Source organism: Callorhinus ursinus, unplaced genomic scaffold (genome assembly GCF_003265705.2).
Source record: "Callorhinus ursinus isolate GAN/ISIS: 27379988/994484 unplaced genomic scaffold, GSC_fseal_2.0 scaffold30, whole genome shotgun sequence".
NCBI classification, from domain to species: domain Eukaryota; kingdom Metazoa; phylum Chordata; class Mammalia; order Carnivora; family Otariidae; genus Callorhinus; species Callorhinus ursinus.
The window spans coordinates 5,164,412-5,179,958 of NW_027397092.1; the positions used below are offsets into that span (position 1 = coordinate 5,164,412).

At 42.2% G+C, this 15,547-nt stretch overlaps 1 protein-coding gene across 1 annotated transcript in view; it reads left to right on the plus strand.

Annotated features, from left to right (window-relative positions):
* HSD17B4 (hydroxysteroid 17-beta dehydrogenase 4) overlaps positions 1-15,547 on the plus strand; it is an 83,319-nt gene that overhangs the window by 64,294 nt on the left and 3,478 nt on the right. The window contains exons 21-23 of the mRNA XM_025860781.2: positions 957-1,043; positions 2,434-2,572; positions 11,983-12,110. Of these exons, the coding sequence (XP_025716566.1) occupies positions 957-1,043; positions 2,434-2,572; positions 11,983-12,110 (354 nt within the window). The remainder of the gene's footprint in view (positions 1-956; positions 1,044-2,433; positions 2,573-11,982; positions 12,111-15,547) is intronic.

A 15,547-nucleotide genomic window follows, 5' to 3' on the forward strand; every position in this document is an offset into this window, starting at 1 on the left:
GACATGCTTGGCTTGGTTGCAAGAAAGTAACTTACTAAAGTGTATTTTGTTCATAAAATTGTCTGTTTCCATGCTTTGCACTGGAATATAATTAGAAATAAATAATTAGATATAAATTATAATAATTAGAATTATTTATAATATATAATTAGAAATGAACAAATTGTTTGAAAGATCTTTTTTCTGAAGTACAATGGCGAGTGGTCAAGGGAGAATGATCTCAATTGTTAAAAATCAGTTTTAATAAATGCTGCCTTAATTTTTAGACCCGGTCCTGCCCATTTGTAGCAGTACCATAATTTTATGAAAGAGTAGCCATTGGAATAATTTTAGATGAGGGATTAGGGATTCGAATTAGAGTTCCTTTCATGAGTATTTTGATGAAAGTCTATTTAAGCATTTAGTTTATGCTATGTACCCTTCCTATTTGAAATAAGAACTAGAATTATTACTTAGAAAGGATCACTCTGGTCTGTTCCAGAGGATTTTATTCTCTCTGAATAGAACAAATGCACTTTGAGCATCACTACCTCATGTGGATACTCGCCATGCCTTGTACTATTTATAAGAATTCAACAGTTCTCACCCTGGCTCCCCATGAGACACGCTTATGTTTAAAAAACAATTTCCCCAAATACCAATGCCAAGGGTCCACCCCAGGGCATTTAAATTAGAATTTTTGGAGATGGGACCTCATCATATGTATATTTTAAAAGGGTGCCAGTTGATTCTACAGTTAGGGTTAATAACAGTTGTATTAAAACAGCAAGCCTTCGTGTTTATTCATCTTGACATTTAATTTATAAACTTGATTTAATTTGGATTCTTATTTTCTTTTTCTTATGAGGAAAAATTGTTGTTTTCTTTTAAATGACTGTGTACTGTTTCGCAATGATACTGTGTTTTCATTGGAATCATCCGAGTGAACTGGTTTTTTTCCCTCTTAAATCTTAAAGATCGAAGAAACCGGAGACATTGTCATTTCAAATGCATATGTGGATCTCATACCAACATCTGATACTTCAGCAAAGACACCCTCTGAGGTAGGTTATTGAAACTGGTAGCCAAGTCATTTCCTGATTGATGAATTTCAGTTAAGATTACTTTTAGAATGTTCAGGCTGCTTTAGAAAATTAAGAGCTGTGAAAGATTCTTAATTCTTGAAGGATGTTAATCCAAAACTGCTTCAGGTAAAAGGAATATTTTGACAACTTAGGAATTTCTTAAACATTTTTTAAGGGAGATACTGGGGTGCCTTTCAAGAGAAAATAATTAATTTTCTAGTTTTAGAGTAACTGAATCAGTCATTTAATGAGAAATCTTTTTTTTCTTTTTTAAAGATTTTATTTATTTGTCAGAGAGAGAGAGAGAAAGCAAGAGCACAAGCGGGGGAGCGGCAAGCAGAGGGAGAAGCAGGCTCCCTGTTGAGCGAGAAGCCCAAAGTGGGACTCGATCCCAGGACCCCGGGATCATTAACCTGAGCTGAAGGCAGACGCTTAACCAACTGAGCCACCCAGGTGTCCCAGTCATTTAATGAGAAATCTTAAGCTAACAATATTTTGGAGAAAAATAGAGGAAAAAGTTAACTATCCTGTACCTTTGCTTGATTTAAAGATTTGTGTAAAGCGGTGTATGCAAATATAAAAACAATAGCATGGGGCGCCTGGGTGGCTCGGTTAAGCGACTGCCTTCAGCTTGGGTCATGATCCCGGCGTCCCGGGATCTAGTCCCGCCTCAGGCTCCCTGCTGAGCAGGGAGTCTGCTCCTCCCTCTGACCCTACCCCCTCTTGTGCTCTCTCTCTCACTCTCTCAAATAAATAAAAAAATAACAATAGCATGTATTATTTATTAAAACATTTCTGTTATGCTCTGTTAACATGAGGCTTTTAATATAAATGTTTACAGTCTCGGGCTTCAGAAGAGTAACTTTGTAGTATTGAGACGCTCAGACCCATGATCTTTAATTGTCTGTTGTAAGCTACATCATCACATAAAGGCCTGGAGATTAAGATCCCTTAAGAAGAATCTAAGATCAAAAACTTGAGAAGTGTTAGAGCTATAAGGAGATGCGGGCTTCACATAACTTAATCCCATTTTACAAAGAAAGAAACGAGACCACAGAGGCTGATTGATTTGTCCAGTATCTTCCTGCTCACATTAGTTAGGACGTAGGTTGTATAGCTCCTAGGGTTCTCTTAAAATATTATTTCTGAATGCTGATAAAAGTAAAATCCTCTTACTAAGACTGAGGTCGTGGATGACATGAATAAACATAAGAAGAGTGTGAAAGGAGCCTGGTGTGAAAAAAATGAGTTTGCCTTATTTTTATGCAGATTTAACAAAATCACTTTATTGCACATACATTTTGTAATCGTTTTCCCCCTTGAGTCATTCTTATAAAACTTTTCAAGTTATATTTTTTCTTTTTGCTAGGGTGGGGAGCTCCAGAGTACCCTGGTATTTGAGGAGATAGGTCGCCGCCTGAAGGATATCGGGCATGAGGTGGCAGAGAAAGTAAATGCCGTATTTGAGTGGCATATCACTAAAGGTGGACACACTGCAGCCAAGTGGAGTAAGTCCTGTCTCTGACTTTATACTATTCTGAGGTAGCTCTTAGTAAGTAGAGATAAAGTATCCTTCTTAACATTAAAGCCTGTCTTTTTGAAGGAGGGTCAACCCTACCTACCTACATACCTTCTCGTGGGAAATACCAGGTTTCAGAGCACTCGAAGATGTGTGTTTTTCCGAGATGTAAAAGAATCCATTAAAATGAAAATACCTATTTTAAAGATTTCATTGTAATACCTGAAATTAGTACTTTGAAACAGTCATGTTAGCTATATGCTCTTTTAATCTTTAAATGCCCCTTACACAGAAAGCAAATTCATCAGGTCAAATGAAATATTTTTAGGTCATTGTATTTTGAGACTTTCAAAACTGTTTTCTTCATCCCACAACATTAATAATTTGGATTATCACCCTAATTATCAGAATGCTATTTAGACTGCCTGTTTGAGTGCCTTGGAAATCCGTGTGTTTTATTCCTCACTACAATTAAAGATCGCTGTAAATGCTCACTTAGAGCAAAAAATTAAAATACATCTCTGAGTCAACTGAAATTTTTTGAAATAGTCTTCTGTTTGTTACGTATTCCTAGAGAAACATTTTTGAAGTTTTGTTAAACCAGTTTTGGATCAATATTAACAACCTTCTTTTTAATATGACAGTTGTGGTTTCTGTTAAGCCTTGTATGTTGATGGCCTAAAATTGGATAGATAAAGGTATAAAGAAGAAAATAATGATCTGTCTAATTCCACTACCCACCGTTCACATTTTGAGGTTTGTTCTTCTGGAGACCCTGTGCTTCTAGGAAGTTAGCTCAAAAGGTGGGGGGGATAAGGCAGAAATGTTAATAGGTATTTAATCCCCCAAATTTCAAAGCGTCTAATTTTTTTTCTCAGGAATTTCATAGACTAACACTGTGCAGGTTTTATCACGTGCCTTTCTTTATTCTTTCTGTCCTTCCCTTTTTCTTTCTATCTTTCCATGATGGAATTCAACTTCTTCCCTAGGGATGAAGGTATATTGGAAGTTGAGTGACAAATGTAAAGCACGGGATTTTTGAAGATACTCAGGAGAGGAATGAGGTCTGATCTGTAAGAGTGAGAGAAGGTGCTGGAACCATGTGTCTCACAGGTGGCAGACCAGAACCCTGTAGGGACTGGCACAGTGTACATGTGATACACTCGTGGCAAACAGGGTAATTTCTTTCAGTTTAGTGGCTAACTCAGATTTTCCCCCTTGTCTTGGTGACACTTTCCTTGTAGGCAGTATTAGAAAATGTGCTTCCTTTTACAAGTGACCTTTAATTAACTTAGGAGAAGGGTTTTTCCTGACATTGCCACTGGACAAATGGGAATATCGATATCCTGTTAATAACTACTTATTATTGATATGCCTGGTGGTCTTATCATCTCTTCTCTACGGCCTTAGTTATTGAAGCTCATTGTCACGTGGCATCTGAAAGCTTTCTCTGAAAGGGTTCAACGTTTCCTTTGGTCGTCGGCCTGTCATTTGATTCTCAGCGGTGTTGTAACTGTCTTCACTTGGGGCTGTTGTTTTCTTCCAGGCTTTGTGTCAGATACCGTGGCTGGCAGCGGTAGAAGTGTCCAGGCCTCTAGGCTTGTGGTATCTTAGAGCACGATTCCACGTTGGCATCTCTCTTTTTCGTCTTGGTGCTTAATGACATGAAATTGAGGATTGAATGCTTTAATTTAGGGAATAGATAGCATTTCTTTTTCACGATCAGCTTTAAAAAATCACTTTAATACCAAATATTTTGTATTTTATGGATTTATTTATTTGAGAGAGAGCGCGTGTGAGTGCACGCACAAGCTGGGGGAGGGGCAGAGGGAAGAGAGAGAAATCCTCAAGCATACTTCTGGCCGAGTGTGGAGCCAGAACCGGGGCTGGATCCCAGGACCCTGAGGTCATGCCCTGAGCCGAAATCAAGAGTCAGGCATTCAACCGACTGAGCCACCCAGGAGCCCCCAAATATTTTGTATTTTAAATTGCTCTTAGTTATCACAGCCTGGCTCACATCTTGGCAGGCCAGAACTGGTTACAGAGACTAGGCTGAAGCTCCTCAGTTCACCTTGGCTGGGCTGAGGTGTCCCTGGAGTTGCACGGGTGACTGACTGCACAAGTCTCGGAACCAAGGGGTTTGGGCTTAGTGGCTTAGGAGGCGCATTCTAGCCCACAGATCTTCCCCTCTGTCCCCCACCACGCCATCCAGACACCACCACCGCCCCCACATCTCTGGGGCAGCATATGTGTTTGGGGGTGGGGAGAGTACAGAGAGTCTTTTTTTTTTTTTAAGATTTATTTATTAATTTTAGAAAGGACAGCGGAGGGGCAGAGGGAGACCAAGAGTCCCAAGCAGACTCCCCGCTGAGCACGGAGCCCCACATGGGGCTCAATCTCACGACCCTGAGATCATGACCTGAGCTGAAACCAAGAGTCCCACACTTAATTGACTGCACCATCCACGTGCCCCAAGGAGTGTCTTTTAAAACCAAATTAGTGTCAATCTAGGGAGAGTTAGGTGAGTTCTGGTGTCAGTGCTGGGTCAGGGTCGGTTTGGGCTGTGGAGGAGGAGTCATTGCTGTACCTTTGAGGTTAGGCCCCCTCCGAGGCCTGTTCTGCATGGTCATGCAGGAGCAGGAGGGCGAAGGCCAGTGTGGCCTCTGCCTCGCCGGGCTGAGATGACCAGAGAGAGGCTGGACAGCCTGTCCTTTCATTTCTCGCGGGCTGAGAGCGCAGAACAGAGCGATGCTGGCTCTGGATCTGCCTAAGAAGCCAGAAGCAGGGTCTTGGTGAGGAACTTAGGGGAAGGAAGCCCTATCTTGGAATGCTCACTGCACGTTCCTATTCTACCTCTGGAGACAATACAAAGTATTGTTTTAGAGTTACTAAAAACATTCTGATCCACACATAGTGCTTCTTTACATAGAAATCAAGATAGAAGCCTATTTTCCTCATTTCACCATTACTATTATATTACTATATAATGTATAATATATAATTACTATATATTGTGTAAAGTAGTATTATATAACATGTAACAATATAATAATATCAAGGACATATGATCTTGTTATCTCTTTTTATTACTCTAAAATATAATTGAAAGCCTTATCATGTTGGAACACTTTTTTCAAAGATGCTATGGCTTCGGGTATTTTACCCTTTTGAATAAAGTTTATCCTTTGGCTTTTTACTTTCCTAGGGATTCTTTGATTAGGTTGCAAAGGTGCAGATGGACCATCAGCTGGAGAAATAAATCTCTGAATTTCCTTTGAACAGTCTATTGCTTGTCATGGTTCTCTTACTGTGTTACGATCATTTATAATTATATGTCACCTCCCATTTGACCTTGGGTTTCAGCCTGAGAAAGAGCTGCAGATGAATTTTTTCTTGCTAGCTTCTGGTACAGCCTGTAACACAGTAGCCTCTTTCCATGTCTGTTGAATAAGTACTAAAAGCCAGGTAGAATGTGTCATCTTAGATGGAATCATATGTCAGCTTTAAAAAAAAAAAAGGGTCAAAATTAGTGTCTTTCCCTCTCTTAAAGCAATAATGTGTTGTGTGGATATTTTCTATTCAATATGAGTGAAACCTTTTATAAGTATGCAGTGTAACTTACAGTATTTATTACTGTTAATTTCTAAAGCCAGCCACAAGTGTTTTTCTGGTAAACCCTTTGGATCCCATTCTGTTGTTTTGAGCAGCAGGTACAGTTCAGAGGACAGGAAGGCAGAAAGAAGGTAAAGAATCAGAGGCTGTACGAGGCCCAAAGAAGAGCCTGCTCCTGAAAATGAAAACACAGCTGCCGCTTTCAGCAACTCCAGAAACCACAAAGTCTAAACATGGAAAGGTGTTTGGTTTTTGGTTTTTGTTTTTTTCCTCCTAACTCACTGATGGCAAAGCCTGGCTGGAACTTAAGTGATAAATGACTCTCCTTATCTCTCTCCTGGTCAAAGAGTTGAGTACAGAAATCCTGTGTTTGTTTATGGAGTGTGGCATCAATGGAACTCTTCCGTACTCTGTGATACATGTTTTATGCACCGTCTTTCCTTCCCGAAATCTGAAAAATTCTGATTTCTGGAACACATCTGGCCCAAAGGAGTCCAAATAAGGAACCTACTCATCTCTATAAATAATCCTGAACAGGATTGATAAGAGACATGGAAGAGGTGCTGTCGGCTTTCACAGAATGGGAGGATTGGTTCATTCAAGTAATAATTGAGTGTTTACCATGTGGTAAGTTCTCTGATAGGTTGCAGATTACAAATATGAAAAGATAGGCTTTTTTTTTTTTTTTTTTTGGTCAGCAGGAATAACTCTTAACAGGAATAACTCTTAGAGGCAGTGTGCAGGAAAGTTTGAATACAGAGGTTGAAGAAACAAGGTTTGTTGCATTGCAGATGAAAGGGAAGGAAGACCTAAATTGAGGTCATGGCAAGAATGGAGAGAGGAGGGCCTCTGTGGATAATGGTTAAGAAGAAATGACCACCTTGGCTACCGATGATGTCTGAAAAACAAGAGGCACGAGACAGTGTCCAAACTAATGCCCACGTTTGGAGCCCTTGGGGTGGGAATGTTGACTCCATTGCTAGATGCACAAAACATGGGCAAGGAGATGAGTTCAGGGAGCAGGTGATAAGTCAGGTGTGTTTGTGCTTACCTGTAGCAGACTGAGATCTGGACTAGGGGGTGGGAACGGTGGGCTTGGAACGTGGGATAGACTCTCGGCTGGGACAGAGACTTGGAAACCATGGTTGTGGAAATGGTAGTTGGAACTCAGAGCATTAGCTTTGCTGCTGGGCATCATGGCCGGCAGGAAGAAAATGGAGGGAAGTTCCTGTTGATCCTACGAGAGTATCTGCTCCCAGCTCATGGCTCCAGCATTCTCATTTGTCTCTAAATAAAGTGAGCATCTTAGAATGTGGCCCACGAATCTTAAATATGCAATTTATTGTAACTTTAGGCATGAATATTACCCCATTTCCAAGTAAGAATCTATTTGTTGTTTTGATTGTATCCAATGGCTATAAAATAGCCCTACAACTGAAACTTTTGATGAAGACAGCTTTATTTTCTTGTGGTAATGACACAGTGCTGCTGTGTAAAAATATGTTCCATTTTCCTTCGGATGATAGGTTTAAGCTGGTTGGCATTGAACAATTTGGTTGTTTTTTTACCCCTAACGGAAATTGAGTTTCTTTTCCTGTATTTGTAGTCTTTTCTATTACAGGAACATAATTGGAATGGCATTTATATAGCAAGGTTATAGACATACTATGCAGTATTGCTTGACTGTTGCTGGTTAAGTAATCAGGTTATTTGGGTCTAAAAAAAATACATACTGAAATTAATTGTGTAGAGCCAAGTCTGCATACTTGGACCAGACCCAGGCATCCGTTATGCATCATGTGACAATGACTGGATGAAGATGTTCTTTAAATGTTAGAGGTCATTTGTTTTGGATCTTGGAGACTGGTCAGAATGTGGAAAGATTTATTCAGATTTGGCAACGGGCGTTCTTTTAAGAGCAGAATACATTCATCCTGGAGGACACACCAGTTGGTCATTAGAACCTATTATTAGCTCCTGGGTCAGTGCTCATCTTCTAGCGGTCAAACCAGCTCGCCTTTTAGGGTTTCTCAGCTGTGCTAGAAACCAGATCTTAAGGAGGCTGGTTCCACATTTTGGATTGGGATCCAAAAGTGTCTCATGGGTTTACATAACAGACTTGGAAGATGACCTTTGGAAAGAAATATGGTGTCCGGTCAGGGATGGGGACCTGTGTGTTGGAGTGGTGTCTGCTTCGGCTCCATTCCCTTAGCGGTGGTGGCTGCTTCCCCCCGTCACAGCATAGACCCTGACTGCGTGCCCATGCGCATTCACACACAGAATCGCTTAAAACCGGTAGGGCTTTCCATCTTGCCGTGGGTGTTATTCATCTTAATAACTTTGTAGTTTTTTTATTTTGAAATGATTTCTGACCTACGGAAAAGTTGCAAGGCTCGCACGGAGAACTTGTGTCTGTCCTTCACCCAGTTTCTCCAAATTATTATTTTATTCCATATTCTTTATATTTTCTTTTCATCATACATCTTAGGATCATTTTTCTGAAGCATTTGAGAGTTAACTTGCAGATACAGTGTCCCTTTATCTCCAGACACACCAGTAACTTCTCCTAAAAGCAAAGACTTTCTGTTCTCTAGTTGTAAAACCATTATCAGTATCAGGAAAGTAACATTGATACAGTATTATTTAATCAACAGACCTTATTAGTTCACCAGTTGTCCCACTAATGTCCTTTATAGTCAACGAATACTAATTGTAATAATAATAACAATAATAGAAATGGAGAAAGAAAAAGAAAGAACTGCCTGGGGTCCAGTTTGGGATCAGATAATACATTTCGTCGTTAGGTCTTGTTAGCCTGTTAATCTGGATGAGTTCCTCAGTCTGCCTTTGCTTTTTGGGGCCTTGACATATTTGAAGAGTAGAGCCTTGCAACTATAAAATACTCTTTGCAAAGAGTATTTTATAGAATGCTCCACAGTTTGTATTTATTTGCTATTTCCTCATGATTATTAGATTGAGTTTTTGGCAGGAACGGCACAAAAGTATCGTGTCCTTCATGGTGTGATTTAAAAGAAATATGTGTTATTTGACTTAAGTTTTCCTTTTGTTGTTACTTTTTTTTTTTTAAGAGAAGTGCTTCTTTGTGCTTTCCTAATCATCCATTAACAAATAGTTTCTAAGTACTTTCTATTCAAGGAGGTGTAGTGGATACAAACACAAAACATTCTTGTTTCAGCAAAGAATTTATCATCTTAAGGGAAGGAGGCATCAATAAAAGTAGCTGCTTTCTTTTGTGGTATCCCTTTGTGATTTCTAAGGTACATATATCCCAAGAGTGTCAGAGATCCCTAAAGTTCCAGATGCCCTGTTCTCACCTGACACCTCTCCCCCATTAAATGCTGTAAAGTATGACTGAAATTATTTATGTATTTATTTATTTTTTAAATTTTTATTTCTTTTTAAAGATTTTATTTATTTGACAGAGAGGGAACACAAGCAGGGGGAGTGGGAGAGGGAGAAGCAGGCTTCCCACCGAGCAGGGAGCCCAATGCGGGGCTCAATCCCAGGACCCTGGGATCATGACCTGAGCTGAAGGCATATGCTTAATAACTGAGTCACCCAGGCACCCCCGACTGAAATTTTAATGGACTCTTTCAGAGCCTCAGTGATTATATAACTACAGAGCTAATGTCAGTCATATAAAGCTTTTAAAATCATTTCTACCAGTAGGAGAAAATGCATGCAATCTGTTTCTTCATTTCAGTAAGATTAGCCATGACCGTACCATTGTCTGTAAACTCAAGGTGAGGGTGGTAGGTGATGAGGCTCCCGCAAGAGCCATGTTGTAGACCATGACCTGAGCTACCATGGGATTGGCATTTCCACTCCTTTACCTTGACCTCCTGTGTTCTTGCTAAGAACCTTCCCTTTCCTCGCCCTCTTTTCTGTTACCAACCCTAGTTACTAGCTTTCCACAGGAGAGTTTTACTGCTTTGCAAGAGTCGGGGCTGGGAAGCCACACGTAGACCCAGGGAGAGTGCGAGGGCAGGCGGACAGCGACGAACCCCCGTCAACTCGGAGACTCACTTGCACACGTGAGCATTAAGATGTGTGCAGTCCACCTTCATGCTTCAGCGGGTCGTGTGGACTTCAGACCTACTTGTGAAAAATTAAAATCATGAAGGTTGTCTGTTCAACACCAGAGGTTTGCTTTTTAGAGTTTAGAGGCTTTCCTTCCTCCCTTTCCTTTCCTTCCCCAGCCTTCCTGGATCGCTCCCTCTCTTTTTCTCTCTTGTCTTTCTTTTCAACTATACAAGCATTACATATGAAAACACATGTGTACTAGGGAAGTGCCAGTAAGAACAGAGCCTTTGCTCTGCACGCCTGACTTTGAGTGCCTGGCATATCGTCTGACACCCACGGTGGAAACTCAGCAGTGAAGTGAGTGAACGAAGCATACAAAGCAAAAAGTTGCCCTTCTCCTTCCCAATGCAACCATGATCATCAGGTCACTACTGTTATACCTTAGTTGGCAAAATTCTGTTCTCTCAAAGAGTTGGCGTGATTTAATTTTCTCTCTGGAGCAAGTGTCGGTTAAGCAGCATTTCACTGAACCCTGTGGGTTTTCCTCATGCATGTGTAGCTTCTCGGCTCTCAACTCGGAGTTCTGTACACAATCTCAGGGCCAGCTCCTTCGCTGTAGCAAGAGAGAGCACCTTCCAGAAGCTGACGCTGTCCATCACACGTGAGACAGCTAAATAAACTTCCTGACATGTCGCTTGGGCATCCAGCTCTATAAATGATCCAGAGAGAGCCATGAAGGTGGTGTTTCATAGCTTTCCCAGTTACCCAGCCTGTTTCTGGGGCACTTGATACTTCTGTCAAAAGCAGTTAAGGGAAAAGAAGCTAATTTTAATGTTTATTTGCAATAATGAGGGCAATAAATATTTTATAAATCATAAGTGCAACAAACTATTAGAACATTTTTACGAATCTGTTTTGACTGTCTTGCTTTGCATGACAGAACCGTTTGATGAAGGCAGGTATTTGAAAGGTGACTAGAATGTGTATTTCCTTCCCCCAACCCGACCCAACCAACATGCACCTGTTTTAAAATTCAGCTTTCTGGGGTGTCTGGGTGGCTCCGCTCAGTCAGTTGAGCATCCAGCTCTTGATTTCAGCTAGGTCATAGTCTCAGGGTTGTGAGATTGAGCCCTGTGCTGAGCTCCATGCCTAGCATGCTTGAGATTCTCTCTCTTCCTCACCCTCTGCTCCTTCACCCCCACCCCCTGCTCACGTGCTGTCCCTCTCAAAATAAATCAATAACTAAAATAAAATAAAACAGAATTGAGCTTTCCTCCTTTGTTGACTAGAGTGTCTGTATTTGAACCTAAAGGCCTTAACCATATAACCTCCAACAACTTAACTGCTTTATATTATTCTACATTAACGTTTAAAATGTCTCTGTTGTATAAACTTCTTCACTGAGGTGAAACTATTGATCTATTTTTTTTAAGGATTTTATTTTTAAGTAATTTCTACACCCAGTGTGGGGCCTGAAGTCACGACCCTGAGATCGAGTCACATGCTCTACGGACTGAGCCAGCCAGGCTCCCTTGATTTGACTATTTTGAACAACTTCTTTATAAAAAAGTCATCTTGAAAAATAAAGGATTTTCTAAATTTTTCTAAATGACAGATAATGTATAATGTAGAAAGCACCACATGAACTTGGAAACTATAAAAATGTTCACATTTCAGTTGGTTTATTTTACTCTCCTGTTGTGAAGAAACAAACAAACATTGCTCTCTTCCTACTTTTGACAGCTGTTGACCTAAAAAGTGGTTCTGGAAAAGTGTATCAAGGCCCTGCAAAAGGCTCTGCTGACGCAACCTTCACGCTTTCAGATGAAGATTTCATGGACGTGGTCCTGGGCAAGCTCGACCCTCAGAAGGTAATGTCCTGACATGCCCATTCATCATCATTGCTTCCTGTTTGACCAGACAGTTGTTAGCTGGCTCCCAAATGCTGACTTAGAAGACAAGTTCCTTACCACTGTGAAGGAGACTCAGGGGATCTCCGTATCTGGGTTGACAGATCATATATATTTTTAGTGGAGTTCCACATAACCCCCTTTAAAGCAGAATTTCTTCTTCAGCATAGAGTGAAATAGTATAAAACCCACACCTAGACCTTTACATATATTCTGCCATTAAGTTCGAAGGTGAAAAACCATATATTAGTAGATACTTCCTAAAATTTGAAATTCATTCCTGGTGTACAAGACTAAGAACTTGTCTTAACAGTCATCATTGAAAACTGGAAATAGTAGAATAGGCCAATAAGAGCCGGTGTTTTACTTAAGGTGAGACCCTTAGAGGCCTTTCTGGGGAGAATAACGATGAGGAGAAGAGTGCCCTCTCTGACCATTATTTGTGAATATCGTTCTGAAGCTTTTTGGCCAATCCACAAACACACAAAATTAAAGAAACTGATGTAACAATTAGAATGGAGGAAACACCCTTGTTACTTTGAAACCCTGATTATGTAGCTAGAAATCCCAAGAGAATCAACTACTGATTCTTAAAATGAAGGACTTCGAGCCAGTGGGTCGAATGCCCGATCATTATTAAAAAAATCGCTTTCTCATAGCAGCAAACCCAACTAGAAGATAGCACTGAAAAAGAAGTTGTTTATAATCCCAACCCAAACTACGGAATACCGGTGACTTCCCTAAGAAGGAAAGCTTGTTTGAAGACAGCCATGCACGTTTACAGGGAGCAGAGCCGTTTCAATACATGAGAAAGTATAGTTTTCCTGGATTCTTAGAAGGACTAATTTAAAAAGAATTGTCAAGTAGTGCAGTAGGATCTTTGACATCAGATAGATCCGAGTCTGAACCTAAGCTCTGCCACTTCCTCTCTCAATCTCGATTTTCTCATTGGTAAAGTTACTACAATAATTGTCATAATCCCAAAGGCCGGTTATAACTCAGTCTGATAACATATATGAGAGCTTAGCACAGCACTTGGCACCCCGTGACCTCAGTCGATTCCTTCGCAGAAACGCATTCAGCACTTACTCTGATTCGGGTGCTTGGTGTGGCGGAACAAGACGGTGCCCCTACTGTCTGAGCTTAGTTCTAGAGGGGAGTGGGAAGGAAATCTGATTTCGGGTATGAAGAAGAATCCGGCAGAGCAGTGCGTTAGAGCCGTGCTTGGCCCCCTTTCTCTGTGAAGGGTCGCCTCGTGAACGTTCTCGGCGGTGTGGCCCGATGGTCTGCGGTGCACATGCGCAGTCCACCACTGTAGAGGCAAAGCAGCCGCAGATAATAGGGAGACAGAGGAGGGGCGCTGTGTCCTAGTGAAAGTGCACGCGCAGAAACAGGCAGCAGACCAGTTTGGCCCGTGGGCTGTGGTTTGCCAGCCCCTGGATTAGAGTGTGATGGGCTAGAGGAAGGGTTTCAGATGGGCCTGTCCAAAAAGGCCCAAGAGAGCGCTGACCACCGTGAGGGGATGAGCTGTGAGGCCGAGGAAGCCGCGTGTGGAGGCAGGAGGGCTTACTGCACTGCTGGAGCGGTGAGGAGGTCACATGAACAGTGGGGGCCGAGCAGGAGGTGATGGGAGAAGGGGGAAGGGCTAGTGTGCGCGGGACCTTCGGGGCCGCCTTGGTGGCTTCCTTCATGATTCCTGAAAATGGCTTCTCCAAGTGACTCATAGTTCATTCGTCTCACTTCTTACCATCCTCCACGCCATCCCCAGTCCGTTTCAGTCCTTATCGGCAGCATGAAGTGTGCAGCTCACAGGACATCTGTTTCCCAGCACCCTCACCTGTCGTTCTGTTCACTTGGCCTTTTATTCCTGCTCTTCGGGTTAAGCTTCACAGAGGCCTCCCATTTGTTGACAACCCTTCTGTCTTGGCTTCTCTCCCTGGTCCCCCATTGTCGTCACAGCCCCTGGAAATAACCTCCCCTCCCTTCTCTCTCTCATCTCCCTTGCCTGGAAGACTCCACCCTTTGAACCCCACTCTCCGCCATCTTTACATCCATCCCTGAATAGGTGAGTGGGGCGAAAAGCCACACATCGAGACAGATTGGCTTCCTTCGAAGTTCTGGACCCCAAGCCTCACACAGTCTCTCCGCGCCGTCCAGCGCTCTGACTCTGGTTCTCCAGCCGGCTTCCAGTCCTCTCGTCTGGGATGACTCGTTCGTACTTGTCTTCTCAAAGCTCCCACATGCCTGCCTCTCTTTCATTTTTGCCCGATGGCCTTTCTTGCTTCATTGGAAAAAGAAGGTTTTTAGATGAAAACTTAGGCCAGTCCATCAGCAGGTCTGCTCTCACAGCATCTGGCCCGTCTCCTTTTCTTCCCTTGCCTTACCTGAAGGAAGTCTCCCCCTTCCTGTCAGAGACTGGTCCCTTCTCTTCCGTTCCGGTCACTAATGCTTCTCCTCTCCTCTCCTTTCCCCACGAGTCTCCCCCGTGCCACTGCGCCAGTCTCCCGCAACCACAGGCGAGCTGACCTCTCGATTTTATAAACCAACACCCTCTTTGGATATCCGATCCCCATCCAGCATGCCATATCATGTTGAAAAAAACGTTAAAAAGAAACTGGTGAAACTGGTTTTAAATAATACGTTTTATTTAACCCAGTACAGCTGATTATCATTTCAACCTGTAATCAGTAGGAAAGTATTAATGAGATATTTTATATCCTTTTTTAAAAGATTTTGCTTATTTATTTGAGTGAGAGAGGCCACAAGCAGGGGGAGAGGCAGAGGGAGAGGGAGAAGCACACTCCCCGCTGAGCAGGGAGCCCGATGCGGGGCTCGATCCCAGGACCCTGAGATCATGACCTGAGCTGAAGGCAGACGCTTAACCGACTGAGCCACCCGGGCGCCCCTTTATATCCTTTTTTAAAAACTAAATCCGGGGTCTGTTTTACGCTGTTAGTGCATCTCATCCAGGACTCATCACATTTCACGTGCTAGCGGCCCCTTTGTTGGGCAGCAGAGGCTTAAACATTCAGTCTTGACTCTGCTCTTCTGCCCCCCTTCCCTCACTCCCACACCCATCACGCCGCTGGTACTGTTCTTACAGAGCTCACCGATGGCTTCCACTTTACCAGCCAATGGATATTTCTCTGTGTCTTGTTCAACCTTTGAGTAGCATTCAACTCGGTTAACCACTAACTTCTTGAAATAATTTCACTCCTTGGCTTTCTTGATGCCATTTTCTCGTATTCTGTCTCTTCCTTTGGCTTTTCCTAATCTCCTTTGGTGCCTTCTTCTTCCACCCCAACCGTTAATTTTGGTGCCTCTTCTCAGGGCTCATTTCAGGGCTCTTCTGTAAATAACAGTTTTCCCACAGTGCATTCATCTGTCCTGTGGGGTTT